The sequence below is a fragment of the Dermacentor andersoni genome, chromosome 5, assembly GCF_023375885.2.
Source record: "Dermacentor andersoni chromosome 5, qqDerAnde1_hic_scaffold, whole genome shotgun sequence".
NCBI lineage: Eukaryota > Metazoa > Arthropoda > Arachnida > Ixodida > Ixodidae > Dermacentor > Dermacentor andersoni.
In genome coordinates, this window is record NC_092818.1 from 191,147,620 (window position 1) to 191,163,778 (window position 16,159).

A 16,159-nucleotide genomic window follows, 5' to 3' on the forward strand; every position below is an offset into this window, starting at 1 on the left:
TTCCATAACGCACAAACCTATTCGTGTCACGCATGAAATGTGATGATATAGAGTAAGTATAAATCTCAGTGGCAATATTTTTTTTATGAGAATAGGCGATAACATTCAAAACATGTATGGCTCCTCTCGTGCTACGTAACAGCTGGTTAGCTGGTTAGCCGGACAAAAAACTGTCCATAATAGGGAAGCATAATACAGTCTATACAGTCTGTCATAGTCCACTGAACTGTGAAGTGTAAAATTTGAAGCCGTATCTAGCTTCTATTACCCAAGACCTACCTTGATCTGCGCAAAATTCTAGTTAGCTTGCATTATTTACAAAGCACAAAGCACAGATAACTTGTAGCACTTTATCCGCAGTTGTTGTTTGCTCAAGTTACCTATTTTATCCTTCAAAGCAATGTGTCAAAGACGACGTGCAATGAGCAATTTTTAGAACTTACTGTATCTAGAATAAGGTCTGTTCGAGTTTTCGTATATAAAAAAAAAAGTTTTTGCTGATAGCGACTCGCAATGAACAACTTATAGCATCAATTTTATCTAAATTGGTTCTCTGAGTTTCCCTTCTTTCTTTGATGTGAAAGCCTTTTTACCGCCTATGATGCGAAATGTACAAGCAAGCACACTCGGCTGCTAAGCCGTGCTATTTCCTGCATTCAAGAGGAGAGGCTTTCATGCTTAACATGGATGCGTCGGCGGGCAAGATGGCGGACCTACGTGCAGTGCAACTCTGCTTCCGTAGGGAGCATATACAGCAACTCTATGACACGCGACATACGGCGATTCGGGGTACACGGTACGTGCATCCAATCGAGCGAGTGCCGCATAAGCTCCAAACAGATTCAGCGCCCCAGCTTGTATACTCAGAAGACTTCATATATCCACACTGAGAAATACAATATCAACAACTTTGCATAACACTGCTTTGCTTTATGCAAACACTGTCAATAAAATTATGCCTCTGTTAGTGACAAAACACTTCACAATGGCGCACTGTCCAATGACGGCTCCGCTGACAGCCAGTGATAGGGCCAGTAGGCCTAGCTCGGCTGACGGCACTTTCGATCTAGCCTGAGCTTGTCAAAGAGCACTTATTTTTGCCAGCACGATTAACACTCTACACTTAGGTTGCCCGTAATTAAATACAATTGGTTTACTCGATGCAGTTGATGTAAAGGGCAAATGTGTAAGCCAAGCAAGCAGCCTCGTTCAGATGGTAGGTGCGTGCTGTCTGCCTGCGAAATGCCCTCGCATCGAGGGCTTCCCATCTCGCCAGGAGCTTAGTAGTACTGTCTGCTTTGTAGAGCAGGCACACGTTTGAGATAATTTTACTTGGCTGGTAATTATATCGTGTCGGAAACGAATTGTAGCCGGCAAGAAGACGAAGAAGGAAAAAATAAATAAATCGGCGGTAAACCGGCCTGCCGGCTCCGCCTCTGTGGCGGCGACGTCAGAGAACATCACATGCAAACCGTGCTGTCATTAGAGAGTTTTAGCAGTGCCGTATTACCATACAATAAGTGCGATGTACGGTATTACCTTTCCGCACTAACCTACTGCAATGACCGCAGACATTTTAGCTGCGTCTGCCGCTCGATGTGTACGGTAATGTGATAATGATGATAGCGGCTAATATTGAGGCTGTGCAGAATGCAATAACTATGTGCTGAGCAGTAAATATTTATTTTGGCGAATACTATAAAGCTTTAGCTTGTCCATGCACACATTCTTTACAGAAATGCCCGGTTACAGCAAACGTAGGCGCCAGTCACAAGGCCAGTAATGACATCTTGTGACACTTCGTCCTACAACACGTGAAACCTTTCTTTGTTACATAGCTGTTCTTGTCTAAGCAATATATGAAAAACGGATTGTGTGTCATAAATTGCATTGCTGCCGACATTTTACACCAGCAGATAAGTAGAATATAGTTATTTACTGCAATAAGAACTCTGCGTCCCCTCTAAGTAAAATCTGCATCACTAGATGGTGCCACCAACCCAAAGTTCTTTTTTTGCCACTTTTAATTTTTTTTCTCCTGATAACCTTTGCTCTTTTTTTTAATATTCTTTTTTTTTATTCGGCCTGAGCATATTCCTCATCTGTTGCGAAGGGTACGGGCACAAGTTCAGTTTAGCCGAAGTTTACATTCCGATTAGAAGGGCTGTCATACTTGCTGCCACTTTGTCGCGCCACAGAAGGTGAATTAGAATTAACTCGTGCCTTAGTTCCATCATGGTGGAAAACGCACACGAGACGTGGACATGCCCGAAGTGGACTCTGGCCGATGCCAGTCTTTCACTATTTTGGCTTGGTGCGGCTTGGCTGGTAAAACACAGTGCGAGCCGAGCCTTACCGGCTCCTTACTATTAGTATGCCATACAGAAAGTCTTTCCGTACGGTAAAGTGCACGCATGCGCAGCTGTAATACCGCTGGCACGGTATTACAGCACTTACTGTACGGTAACTTGGCACTGCTAAAACTCTCTATTAGCTGCGCCCAAACTATGGTGCGGTTGTTGGACACGTTGGACGATGAAAACCTGCCCGGTTTGTTGCATGCCGGGCATCCGATCCGGTGCTTTGGCACGGCAAGACACCTCGAATCCGGCTGCCGTTACGGCGCGTCGGACGCTGTATCAGACACCGAATCGGACCGTGTGTCTCCTGCTTTATGCGGTAAAGCATAGGAATGCTGTGACCATGGTTTTCGACCCGATTTTCTTAGGGGGGGGGGGGGGGGGGGAGCCATTATTGCTACTGTTATTGCTTGCAAAGCTTTATAAGATAGGTAAAAAATATGTGTTTTCGACAGGAGATTATGTGTGTTCATTGCATTCACTATCCCCTAAGTTCGGCCGAGACAGACACTGCCAGAAATGGGTCACTATTGGCATCACCATAGGGTTCAGGCACATGCATGCTGACAGTTTAAGTTTGACTTATTTGGCTAAGGCCAATTTTAGGATTTAGATAACAGAAGTTCGGGCTTAAATAAATGCATGGCCACTGGCTGGGACTTTAGGTCGAGATCGAATTAAGAGGAGCTGAGTTAATGGGAGTCTACTGTAGTATATGCTTATAATGAACATCTGATTTAACAAAGGTACTTCCATGAGAGGTACAACTTTGCTATAATGAGGTTAAACTGTATGTAATAAGGTTTTCTAGTCTATTCCTTCAGAGCAGTTCTATCTCATCGAAGAACCGATTGATTGTGCATACTCACCTCTGTGTCGTTGTTGAGATTCCACAGGTCGAGTCGCCCTGTGCCATCAACGCATGCGAACAGTGCTGGGTGCACAGGAGACCATCTGACATCATAAACATAGTCCCCATTGTCTTCAAATGAGTAGATGGGCTTGGACTCCTGCAATTAAGCACAAGGAAAAAGCCCCAATGCTGCAATATAACTGCCTGTACACCATCTGCAGAACTACCAGGTATACATTCTGCATGCAGCCTTTCGAAGTATGAATGTCAGTCTCATTGAACATCCGAAAGAATGTTGCCTTCACCACATCATTAAAATATTACACGTTCTGCCTACTAATTCTAGAATTGCAATAAAACTCCAAAGGAATGCAAAGTTAATTATGCATAGACCATGCAACCGATTTCTGAAGAGGAAGCTGCCAGCAGTTCTGCACATTTGAATTTACTCTATTGAACTTCCAGCAACACACAAGCCATTCATATACAAGCTATTTACATACTGCACTTGTATTTTTAAGCTGCTGCACGCAAGCAATACTTCTCATAATTTATTGGAATCAGGAGCTCACATGAGTAAATTTGTGGAGGAGTTTGTGTTTAAATATGAACAATGATTGAAAGTACACCGACACAAAAATTAACCTTTCATCTGAATAAGCATGACATGAAGTGGAAAACAGAGCTAATTTTCCCCCTTAAGCAATAATCTGATGTTAATCCAAATGAAGCTGAGACTCCTGTATTTGTCTCTACAGATAAAAGGAGCCAAATCACGCAGCAGTACTTTTGCAATTTTAACGCGACAGCGTTAAGGAGCTTGTGTCGAGAAAAGCCGGTGTCATCGGCGTCGGTGGCGTGACCGTGAACGAAAAATACCGGAAGGCAATTCATAAATAAAAAAAAAAACTTGCAAAATGGGCTGGGTGGGAATCGAACCAGGGTTCGATTCCCACCACCAAGTTATACTGCAGTGTATATAGGTAATTATGAGCATGTAAATTACGGAAGTCGCAGCTACACGAGTAGCGAAGTACGTTTCCACTACATTTCTTCTGCGCTCTGCGCACACGCAGAGCCATCTTGCGGCAAACACAGAAGACTCCCTCCTCGCAATGTACGGCGCTGCCACGACACGTGGCGCGCCACTCGCCCCATGATGGCGTCCGCCTTCATGGCGCGGCGCGGCCCGGCTGTCCATGCTGATCCCCACGTTTGGCTCGCGTAGATCGTTTTGAGTGGGCAGTGCGAACGGGGTGCGATAACGATATCGCGTTCTACTCTTGAAGCCGAAGCTTAAGCGTCCTCCAATTTTTTTTTTTGTGTGCAATTTGGTAATCATAAACAAAATTTTGCTCTGCTACAGGCAACATAGTACCAGAAGCTGTGCCTTAGTTTTTGTCCCACAAGGAGAGCTCCTGATTAAATAAATTATGACCAACAAAACTTTACATTTTCTTTGTTTTATGACAATTGACTGTGCAGGGTAACAGACCTTCAGGCTCCAGAGCTTGACAGTCCAGTCGAAAGAAGATGTCAGAAAGAGGTGTGACAAATCCACTTGGCTCTGGCAGCCGTGTGAATGCACTGCTGTCACGGGACCTTGATGGCCTTCAAATGCCTCCAGGATGCCTGCTTTGGTGCCGTGCCGACATGCTGCATTTTTTTACATGTACAGTGAAATATAACAGCTACAAACATCAAATAAGACATATACACACAAACAACAAGCACAGTTTACCAATATTAGATAATTTTCAAATCTTACGGGCAATGTGTGTAGTCTGCAAAACCTTTTTCTTTCTTGTTTTATATTTGCAGGTTATGGGGAAAAGAAAGAAGCTGCCATAACCATGTTCTAACTCTCTCACTCTGTTTTATTTTATTTTTTTGTACGGTACACAGCAAGTGACAGCTGTTTGGCGCTCAAGTATTCCTCAATATACTGTCTCCCTACTTCCTGTAAGAATGACCTCGCATACTCTTCCATATGTAAATACACTTGAACCTCGTTATAATGACATGGGATACAACGAAGTACAGTACAACCTCGTTCATACGTTTTGGAAAACACAAGAAAAAAACGTCCTAACCGGGAAAATGTACGAACCGAACTCAAAAAGTTTGACAGACTCAACTATTGTTGACATCTGCGTAATGCGAAGCATTGTGCGGATCGTTGCGGCATGAGATGCTGACGCACGTCGAGCTGGTGGTGCTCCAGCGGCCCCAGGCGTGTTTTGTTTTTTCCAATTGCATGGTGTTTTAAGAGAGTGACAGGAAACCTAAACGAAATCTAGCTAGTGGGTGAAGCTGGATGCCGCCGAAGCAAAACGCAATGCCCACATCCTACCACCTGCAGCACAGAATGGTGGCGCGTTTGGATTATCGCCTACTAAATGTGCGAGTACGCTACCAATGGCACTACGCACCACGCGCTGTAAAATAGATACGTCAAGATGCTTATCGCAATAGGTTCGGCGGTGATAGCTCTGAATGCGGCGTGCGATGAACCGGGGGGAAATTTGCTGGTACCAGAATAAACCGTGTGCGCCGTCATTTTCACGTGAGACAGGCAGCTATATACTGTTCTTGACCGCGCACACCTCGGACCTTTTCTTGTTCACATGCGGTCTAGCGGCCGGAAAATGTATACAATCGCAGTCTGCAGCAAGGAACGGCGGCGCGTTTCGGTTATCGCCTATTAATAGTGTGCGCTACGCTTCTGACGGCACTACGCACTGTGAAACAGATAGGCGAAGATGCTTATCGCAATAGGATTGGCGGTAATGGCTGTGAATGCCACGTGTGACGATCCGGGAGATTTGCTGGTACCGAAATGAGAAACTGAGTGCGCGCCACCGTTTTCATGTGAGAGGGGTGGGCGAGTATTGTGGTGAAGCTGCCATGGCGGGCAGCTATACACTGTTCTCCATCGCGCATGCCTCACACATTTGCTTGTTTACATGGGCACGGCCGGGCTAGAGGGGAACAGACAGACAGGGTTGCCATGCAAAGTTGCAAGGAGTTGGTGCTTATAGTTCGTCAATGCTTCGTTTTAAGTTTAGGCTGATAATGGCTTGCGATGGCGTTCTACCTTTTGAACTTCGCATCTTTTTGGAGCAACGTTAAAGAACATAGCTTCACAGCTCTTGGTGCGCATGTGGTCGATGCTGCAGCTGTAATGGCAAGTACTTTGCAAAGTGCCAGCCTGCTGCAGTAGTTTCCGCTTCCACCCAACTAGAACGCTTTGCTATCACATGCAGAATCCACTCACCCCACTGACAGTAACATATATCACTCTTGAAGGAGAAATGGTGGTGGGTGCCGTTTTGAAGGGGTTATGATGCCGCATTTTGCTCTTTAGATGACATGCCTTCATATCGGTGTAGTTGTCATCCATGATTGCGTCAATAGCGACCGTGGTTTCTTCTGTGGTGTTTTGACTCGGTGTGCGCATCGGCCACATGCCTTTAAAGCTGCATAGTCGCCATGCATGACTGCATCGATAGCTACTGCAGTTTCAGTCACAGTTGTTGAAGCAAACAATAGTTTCGCTCCGACTAAGTGCCTGAGCCGGCCGCATGCCTTTAGAACGACAAGGTCGCGTCCATGATCACGTATATTGCAGCTGTAGTTTCGTCCGCAGCATTTGCGGCAGGCAGGTGTTTCGTTTGGCTCGCTGTAAAGCTGTTGAGGATGAATAACGGCTACATCATCATGGACAGACTGTCTTGTTGGCAACCAGCTCACTGGCGAAAATATAATTGGCACGTGCACATGGTAGTGAAAAGCGTCTCTCAATGAAGGTGTGTGCCACAGCCACGCGAAGGAAGTAGCGAGAACTTCGTCGCTGCAAGAGCCAATCAGTCACGAGATGAGAATTGGAGCTTCCGTACTGCTTTTGTGCAAAATAGGAACAAGTGTGTTGATGTAGTAAGCATTTGTTTGTTTTCTTGATACCCTTGATAATTCGACATTTGGTTAATTTAAACATTTTTTCTGGTCCCGTGAAATCCGAATTAACAAGGTTTTACTACAGTACAAATTGCGTGGATATATATTTCAGCTAAATATACAGCTGGAGTTGTCCTTTAGGTGTTAAAGCACATAGCGATTCAAGACAGAAAACAGCAGGTGTTATTATTACCTGTATAGACGGCACCTTCCTCACTGCCTACGATGAAGTTGTTGCAGTCACCTATGGGGAATGAGAGGGAGGTGACCGCAATGGCACGTGACTGCTTCTGCTGTGTCAGATCCAGCACGTCCTGCGAAAAAAGAAAAGCCAGATTCCCAGCAGCTGTGCAGTTAAACCCCATGGTAGTAAGGCAAAGGCTTCGCAGGTTTCACATGATAAGTGTGCCAAGATCTAGTCACCTAGTAAAATAGGTTGAGCATACTTGCTCATGAATGCACTAGCATAGCAAAACGTTGGCTCGGGCTAGTTGGCAATTTATTACACTTCAACATTTACTGCACAATAGGATGAAATGGCAATCCAGTTCTGTGGCAGTCCACAAGGTGGAGAAAAAACATGGAAAAGAAAAGTTGTCATACATCCTAAATGTAGCATGTAGCTACAAAGGAAACCCATACGGGAAACCCATAGGCTATTGTTGACGCTGCAAATGCGGTTTTGGTTTCGTATGGAATTGTAATGTGCAGGCAATTTCAGCACCATTTTCTCGGAAAGGAGAGGAAGTAACCTGAATTGAATGAGCCAGTGCTACAGAGTGCCAGTGAGTGCAAGTGTGAACATAAGTGTGTGATTTGCAGGGCTCCTGAACAATGCGTGACGTATATGCATGGCATCCTCGTGTGCTACAAGCAGTGAGTCCTATAATGTACTTGTGATGCATTTACCTTTCAAATACTGATGGGTGAAAACCAAACAATAATCTGTCTTTAACGGGGTAACGGATGTTCAGATGAAGCAATTTACTGAAGAACCTAATGCCATTGCCAACACAGATGAGAATTTTGTATATGCAATATTAAAAGATAGTGCCTACAGTGAATTTGGAGCATGGGAGGAAATGTTTAGAAGAAAGAGGATGGAGGTATATTACTGTGGACTTTCATTAATTCAATCTCGACAGTACTGAAGAATGATTTATCCGGCAAGACGAATGAAAGAACAGGCAAAAAAACGCACCCTAACATCCAGCTGCTTCATTTGGCAGTATTTACACAATTATAACATGAATGCACACCCATTTTCTGTGTTCCTAGTAGAAAATTTAGGTAGGGATGACATTAGAGCTTCTACGCAAAGTAGAAATCTAACACAAACCCGATTTAAAAGAAAAAAAAAAATCTCTAGCATGCCTTTGATTCTGGCAATCAGAAAATATGAAACTACACATGTACTGATAATTACTTTCAAAAATTGGGAACCTATTTAATATTGATGTCCGTGATGTCATGTCCAGGAACGTTCTGTGGCACCGACCACCTCGACGTGGAAGACTGGATCGCCACGTATGAGCGTGTAAGTGCCCACATCAAATGGGATCCGACGGTTATGTTGACTAACTTGGCCTTCTACATACAAGGCATGGCGAAGGTGTGGAATGACAACAACGAGGAAGAGCTTAATGACTGGCACACGTGTAAACAGACTCTGAGGGACTTGTTCAGCAATCCCACCAGGCAGAAGAGCACCGCTAAAATAGAACTAGCGACCCACCACCAGATGTCCACATAATCATCCGTCTCTTACAACCAGGACGTGCTGGCTCTGTGCCGTAAGGCTGACAGCGATATGGCTGAGTCAGACAAGCTTGGGCATGTACTGAAGGGGATCGCTGACGATGCTTTCAACCTGCTCATGTGGAAAAACTGCGAAACAGTACAGGACATCCTAAAAGAGTGTCAACGCTTTCAGCAGGCCAACAGCCGCTGCATTGCAATGCTGTTTGCATGTCTGCCGAACACAGCTGCAACATCCTCTTGTGACGACAGGCTAGGAGTGCAGTGACCATCATCATCAGATGCGGGCGAGAACTTGAAGCCAGGGCTCCTGAGCCTTTTTTTCAAATCCTGGGGAGCCGAACAACTTTCCTACAGCACCATTTGTGCAGGCAATAGTCCGCGAAGAACTCGCTAATCTTGGAGTTTATTCTGTATGTGCCACCGCCAGTTCAAAGCTGTTTCATTCTCTAAGACCATCGACTGGTCCACGATATCCTGCACGCTACTGAAATACAGCCGAGTAGCCAACCGCAGATGATCGGCCAATCTGTTTTGCCTGCCTGCGTATTGGTCATGTCGCTCACCATTGTAACAACCACACTGTCTTCTCCCCTCTGTAACCACCATTCACCAGTTATTATTGCCCCAAACAGAATGAGTGTTGTTGCCAGCCTCCATTGGCACTGCAACAGCCAAACAATGACGCTCGTGCTTCTTGGAAGAGTCCCTCGTCGTCACTCTGACGTCACCAGTCCCGTTTGCCACCTGCTCGTCGACCATCATCCCTATCACCGCAGGCTCGTAGCCAACCATCCCCGATGCAGCCGTGATACTCGTCTCCAGAAAACTAAGCGATGAAGCTCCCGCAGGTGACGCTGCATTGACCACTTGACAGCAAAACTCTCTGATCACTTTGCCGACCAAACAGAACTTGATGGATGTTTTAGTCGATGGCGTCAGTGTCCCAGCACTTACTGACACTGGCGAACACGTATTTTGGAATAATGCCCTTATGACATTATACTCGGCTTAGACTTTTTATCGTCCCATTCAGCCCTCTTTGATTGTGCGTCTAGTGTCATTAAGCTTGAACTGCCCCACGGCTGCTAGAGTACACCAGTCACACAACCACGGTTATGCTCTCCCGAAGACATCCGCCTATTGCCTCAAGCCACTATGTATGTCACTATTACTGTCGTTCCCATCTGTTTCTGACGGCGTCTGTGTACTATGTTCCATTGCTGACATATGCTTGAAAGAAATTTGGCCGTTCCCCATACCGTGCTCATTGTTACAGCTGTAGCAAGCATGTGACGCCCCCCAGGCATAATGTTCGTTCGCCGCCAGGCTTGTTGACCTGCTAAAGCTCGGCAGGGCAACATTGGTCACCGCACTGCAATAAACACCGGCGAGCAGCCGTGCTCGTCAGTCATCGTTCAGCACCACCATGCTGCGGAGCGTCCGTCTATCGGAGGGTGCCCGAGCCCTCCCTTGTTCACGAGCCGGGGTGGATCGTGACACTGGCGACGAGTACCCACTGATCGTCCCACGTCGCCGCGAGCGGTGAAACACCGCCCCCTGTTGCGTCCGCCATGCTGCTGTATGGAAGGCTCGAGCCATTCGAGGGAGATGGGTCCGCCTGGCAAATTTATGAGGAGCAAGTCCACATGTTCTTCCGGGCAAACGACACACCCGAGGCCAAACAGCGGGACATTTTCCTGGCCAGCTGCGGGACCCGCGTCTTCAGCCTCCTGCTCGTCCTTCTCAAGCCAGCCACGCCGCACGTTAAGACGCTCGGTGAGCTGCTTGCCATACTGCGCTCGCATTTCAACCCAGCACCGTCCACGCTAATGGGGCGTTTCCGCTTCAAAAACCGGAGCCGCCGGGAAGGAGAGACCCTCGGGCAGTTCGTTGCTGCGCTACGAGGGTAAGCGAGCGCCTGTGTTTTCTGGGACCAGCTGGACTCGCTGCTCCGGGACCGTTTCGTCTGCGGAATCAACAACCCCACCATGCAGACGCGACTCCTGGAGCTTCCCGATCCCTCGCTGGACGACGCCGTGAAGGAAGCGCTGGCAATCGAAGCGGCCGCCAAGGACGCCGGTGAGACTGCCCGTGCGACTGGCTCACCGTCGGCGGAAGCGGCGGTCAACAAGCGACGAAGGGCAGTACCTGCGGTCGCTGTGGTGGTGCCCACTCCCCCTCACAGTGCCAGTTCTCTCAAGCACAATGCTTTACGTGCGGGAAAACTGGGCACCTGGCACGTGTATGCCGAAGGGGGAGGACAAATGGCAAACAGCAACAGCAGTATGGTTCAAGCCCAGGTACCACACAAGCCCGCGGCCAGGGTAACCGTCGCAAGGGTACGCGGCGGAGGCTTGCGGCAACAGGCTCAAGTTCTTCCGCGGCCAGGCTCCACGTCGTGGCCGAGGACCCGCTGATATTCTACATGTGGCACACAGGCTTTGTACCGTCGTCTGTGCCGCCGTACATGCTGACCGCCGAAATCTGCAGGCACCCCATTTCCATGGAGCTGGACACAGGGGCCAGCGTGTCAGTAATGGCCGGGAAACTCTTCAAGCGTACTTTCCTCGGCGTGTCCGTCGAGGCTTCGGGCGGGATGGTGCGCAGCTACTCTGGGCAACTCTCCCAGGGTCAGGCACAGGTCAGCGTTCGCTTTGGCGACAGGGAGGCAACCCTTCCCCTTTACTTAACGAAGGGGTCGTCGCCGACGCTGCTAGGCCGAAACTGGATTCATGCACTGGGCGTTCATCTGCCAGAGTACCAGGAAGCCAGCCTGCATGTGGTGCAAGACGTCCCCAGCCTCCTGACAGAGTTCAAGTCCCTGTTCCAGCCAGGGATGGGTACATTTGCCGGCACGACGGCTGGCATCTATACCTGAGGGAACCCGGCCACGTTTTTTCAAGCCTCACCCACTGCCGTTTGCCCTGAAGGACGGGGTCACCCAGGAGCTGCAACGGTTACAGCGAGAGGGCATCCTGGTGCCCGTAACGACATCTGAATGAGCCGCTCCCATCGTGCCAGTCCTCAAGCGAGATGGCAGTGTCAGGATCTGCAGGGATTTCAATGTTACCATCAACCCCGTCGCTACCGTCGAGAAGTACCCGCTGCCCCGGATTGAAGATCTCTGGTCAGCATTGTCCGGTGGACAGAAGTTTACCAAGCTCGACCTCAGAGATGCTTACCAGAAGCTGGTGCTCCAGGATGCCTCCCGGAAGTATGTCACTATATCGACAACTTTGGGACTCTTTCAGTTCACGCGCTTACTGTTTGGCATGGCCTCGGCCCCAGCCATATTCCAGAGGGAGATGGACAACCTCTTCAGGGGCATGAGGCACGTGGCGGTGTACTTGGACGACATCTTTGTTACTGGCAGCAACGACGGGGACCACCTACAGAACCTGCACAATGTCCTGGCACGACTGCAGGACGCTGGCCTCAAGCTCAAGCTGGAAAAGTGCGTTTTCCTAGCCCGCAGCGTTGAGTACTTGGGATATGTCATTTCCCAGGCAGGCCTAGCCCCGGCTGCCCGCAAAGTTGATGCTGTGCTCAAGGCACCTAAGCCCCAGAACAAGAAGGAGCTTCAGAGCTACCTCGGCCTCATCAACTTCTACAGGAGTTTTCTGCCGAACCTGTCGCAGCATCTACAGCCACTCCATCTTCTGCTTCGAGATGATCAGCAATGGGTCTGGAAGAAGGAGCAGGACCGGGCCTTCCAGTGCAGTAAGGAGCTAATCACCAAGGCTCCAGTGCTGGTGCACTTCGATCCTGCTAAGCCTGTCGTCCTTACTGTAGATGCGTCGCCGTACGGTGTGGGAGCCGTCCTGGCACACCGGGACAAAGATGGCCAGGAACGCCCCGCGTCGTTTGCTTCTCGACGGCTTCATGCTGCAGAGCAACGTTACAGCCAGCTGGACAAGGAAGGTTTGGCCCTCATGTTTGGTGTTGAACGCTTCCACCAGTATCTGTGGGGCCAGAAGTTCGAGGCGGTCACGGACCACAAGCCGCTGTTGTGGCTGCTGGGGCACGACAAGGCAGTGCCTGTGCAGGCATCACCTCGAGTGGTACGCTGGGCCTTGAGGCTGGCAGCTTACAGTTACCAGCTGGTTTACCGTCTGGGAAAGGACCTGGGACCTGCTGATGTCCTGAGCCGCCTGCCCCTGCCAGAGGTGCCTGACGCTGTGCCAGAACCTGCTGAAGTGTTCATGCTGGAACACGTGTACCCGGAGGTGCTCTCCATATCTGCGGTATCTCAAGCGACCAGCCGGGACCCAGTCCTGTCTCAGGTGGTCAAGGCGGTGTCCCGTGGAGAGGAATTGGCGCAGCAGGCCTATAGCCACAATGCCGCTGAGCTGAGCTTGCAGCAGGGCTGCCTACTGTGGGGTTCTAGGGTGGTGATCCCACAAAGTCTCCGGTCTAGGGTCCTGCAGCTGCTGCATGCGGGTCATCCTGGCGTAGAAAAGACCAAGATGGTGGCCCGGTCCCATGTTTGGTGGCCTGGCCTGGAATAGGACATTACTCACTTGGTGCAGAGCTGCCAAATCTGCCAGGAGCATCAGCGAGCCTTGCATCATGTGGAGATCACCCCCTGGCTGTTCCCACAGAGACCCTGGTCCCACCTACATGTGGATTTTGGGGGACCCTTTAAAGGCCATTACTTCCTGGTGGTGCTGGACGCCTTTTCAAAGTGGGTGGAGGTTCTACCTGTCACCACTCCATCAGCAGGCGCGACCATTGCAGCGCTAAGACAGGTCTTCGCCGCCCAGGGGTTGCCGGATGTCATCGTGTCCGACAATGGTCCTGCTTTCACCAGCACAGAGTACCTGGCCTGGCTGACGAAGAACAGAATCCGCCGGATGATGGTTCCGCCGTACCACCCTGCTTCAAATGGTGCAGCCGAGCGGGTGGTGCAAACCATCAAAGACAAGCTCAAGAACAGCCAGACTGGGGATTTCCGGATGCAGATTGCCCGGATACTATTTCAGTACCGGACCATGCCCCACGATGTCACTGGCCGTGCCCCCTGTGAGCTCCTGCTGGGTCGGATGGTCAAGACACCCTTGGACGTCTTGCATCCGGACCTTCGATCCACAGTGCTTTTGAAGCAGCTGAAGCAGAAGCTAGCTGCTGACCAAGGGTGCCGACCCGGGCCTTTTCCAGAGTCGGCAGCTCCAGTTTTCACCAGGAAGTTCCGTCCTGGCCCACCCTGGTCTGCCGGACAGGTGGTGTTTCATGTCAGCACTTCATCGCTGCTCGTGCGCATGCCAGATGGGGCCATGTGGCACAGACACGCTGACCATGTAAGGCCTTGCCTCGGGACCTGGCCAGCACCCTCGACTGCCACTGAGTTCCAGCCTGCAGGAGGACTAGCGGCAGCACCAGTCGCTTCCAGCGGAGCACCACCCACCTCGGAGGCGGCAACCGTTGCCAGTGGTGCGGCACTCGTTCGACCAGTGTCGAGCCCAGGACCACTCACAAGGCCAACCACTACGGACCCTCCGGTTGGAGCGAGGCTGGCCCAGGCGGAGTACTCAACGGCGGAGGCCACCGGACCGTTACTCGCCTGGATAGCAGGCACCGTCGACAAAGCTAGGGTGGAGGCAGAGCCTTGTATTTAAAACATGGACGTCTTTTTTTTTCTTTAACAAACAAACTGGGGGTAAGGGGGTGTAGCAAGCATGTGATGCCCCCCAGGCATACTGTTCGTTCGCCGCCAGGCTCGGTGGCCTGCTAAAGCTCGGCAGGCAACATTGGTCACCACACCGCAATAAACACCGACGAGCACGGCTGCTCGCCGGTCAGCCATCGTTCAGCACCACCACGCTGCGGAGCGTCCGTCTATCGGAGGGTGCCCGAGCCCTCCCTTGTTCACGAGCCCGGGTGGATCGTGACAACAGCCAATCAGACTTTGCTCCCTCTCCTTAATTTTAACTGCTCGACTCAAAATTCTTCCCAGAGGCATGTCTCTGGGCGACATCTTGCCTGTGAACGATTGTGAGATATCGGCTCTTGATGTTGAAATTCCGTTGGCCTCTACAGGAACCTCCGATTTACCGACTCTCACAGATGAACTTAGCAAGATGATTGCATCTGATCTTCTGGCATAAGCTACTGACCTCCGCCATCTCTTGGAAACTTACCGCGACATTTTTTACCTTGACGGTCGCCCTTTAGCCCAGACATCAGTGGTCACCTATCGTATTTGCACCGGAGACGCCAATCTGCTACTCCACCTGCCGTACTGTGTTTCACATGCTGAATGACAAATGATACAACGAGAAATCGATAAGATGTTGACTAAAAACGTTATCGAGCCATCTTGCAGTTCGTGGGCGTCCCCTGATGTCCTTGTCAAGAAGAAGGACGGCAGTTGGCACTTTTGTGTGAATTACCGACACCTAAACAAAATCACACAGAAGGATGTCTACCCCTTGCCGCGTATTGCTGATGCCTTGGACTGCTTGCACAGAGCCAAGTACTTTTCATCGATATACCTCCGATCAGGCTATTGGCAAATGTCGGTAGATGACATGGACCGTGACAAAACTGCCCTTGTAACACCTGGTGGCCTCTACCAATTCAAGGTTATGCCGTTCGGCTTTTGTAATGCCCTGCCAACCTTCGAAAGAATGATGGACTCCTTACTTCGTGGCTATAAATGGCCCACATGTCTGTGTTATCCAGATATGTGGGCCTGTTATCTAGACATGTGGAAAAGACATGTCATAGTCTTTTTACCAACTTTCACGAGTCATCTAACGCGTCTATCAGCTATTCTTGCTGTTTTCCGACGCGCCGGCCTGCAATTAAACTCATCCAAGTGCTACTTTGGACGATGTCAAATTACTGTTGTTTGCCATCTCGTCAGTGCTGCTGGCGTTCAACCTGACCCCGACAAAATTCGTGCTGTCCAGAACTTTCCTGTTCCGTCTTCCGCCGCAGACGTAAGAAGCTTTGTTGGGCTATGCTTGTATGTCCGTCATTTTATCAGGAATTTTGCTGACACCGCTTGCCCACTCACCGACTTGCTTAAGAAGGACGTTGTTTTCACATGGGGTTTTGCTCAAACCAAAGCCTTTTCCGTCCTCGTACGCTTGCTCACAGCTCCCCTTTTCTGGCTCATTATGATCCATCTGCCACCACTGAAATTCACACGGATGCCAGTACTGGGGCTGTACTTGTTCAATGGCAGAATAACGCAGAATGCCTAATTGTATACACCAGCTGCCTC

At 49.6% G+C, this 16,159-nt stretch overlaps 1 protein-coding gene across 33 annotated transcripts in view; it reads right to left on the reverse strand.

Annotated features, from left to right (window-relative positions):
• The window catches only part of LOC126532323 (cytoplasmic dynein 1 intermediate chain 1-like), a 117,264-nt gene that overhangs the window by 26,604 nt on the left and 74,501 nt on the right, over nt 1-16,159 (reverse strand). For all 33 annotated transcript variants that reach the window (XM_050180018.2, XM_050180016.2, XM_055071442.1 and 30 more), the window contains 3 exons: nt 7,364-7,484; nt 4,709-4,869; nt 3,230-3,370 (listed from right to left, as the gene is read on the reverse strand). In XM_050180018.2, coding sequence (XP_050035975.1) covers nt 3,230-3,370; nt 4,709-4,869; nt 7,364-7,484 — 423 coding nt within the window. The remainder of the gene's footprint in view (nt 1-3,229; nt 3,371-4,708; nt 4,870-7,363; nt 7,485-16,159) is intronic.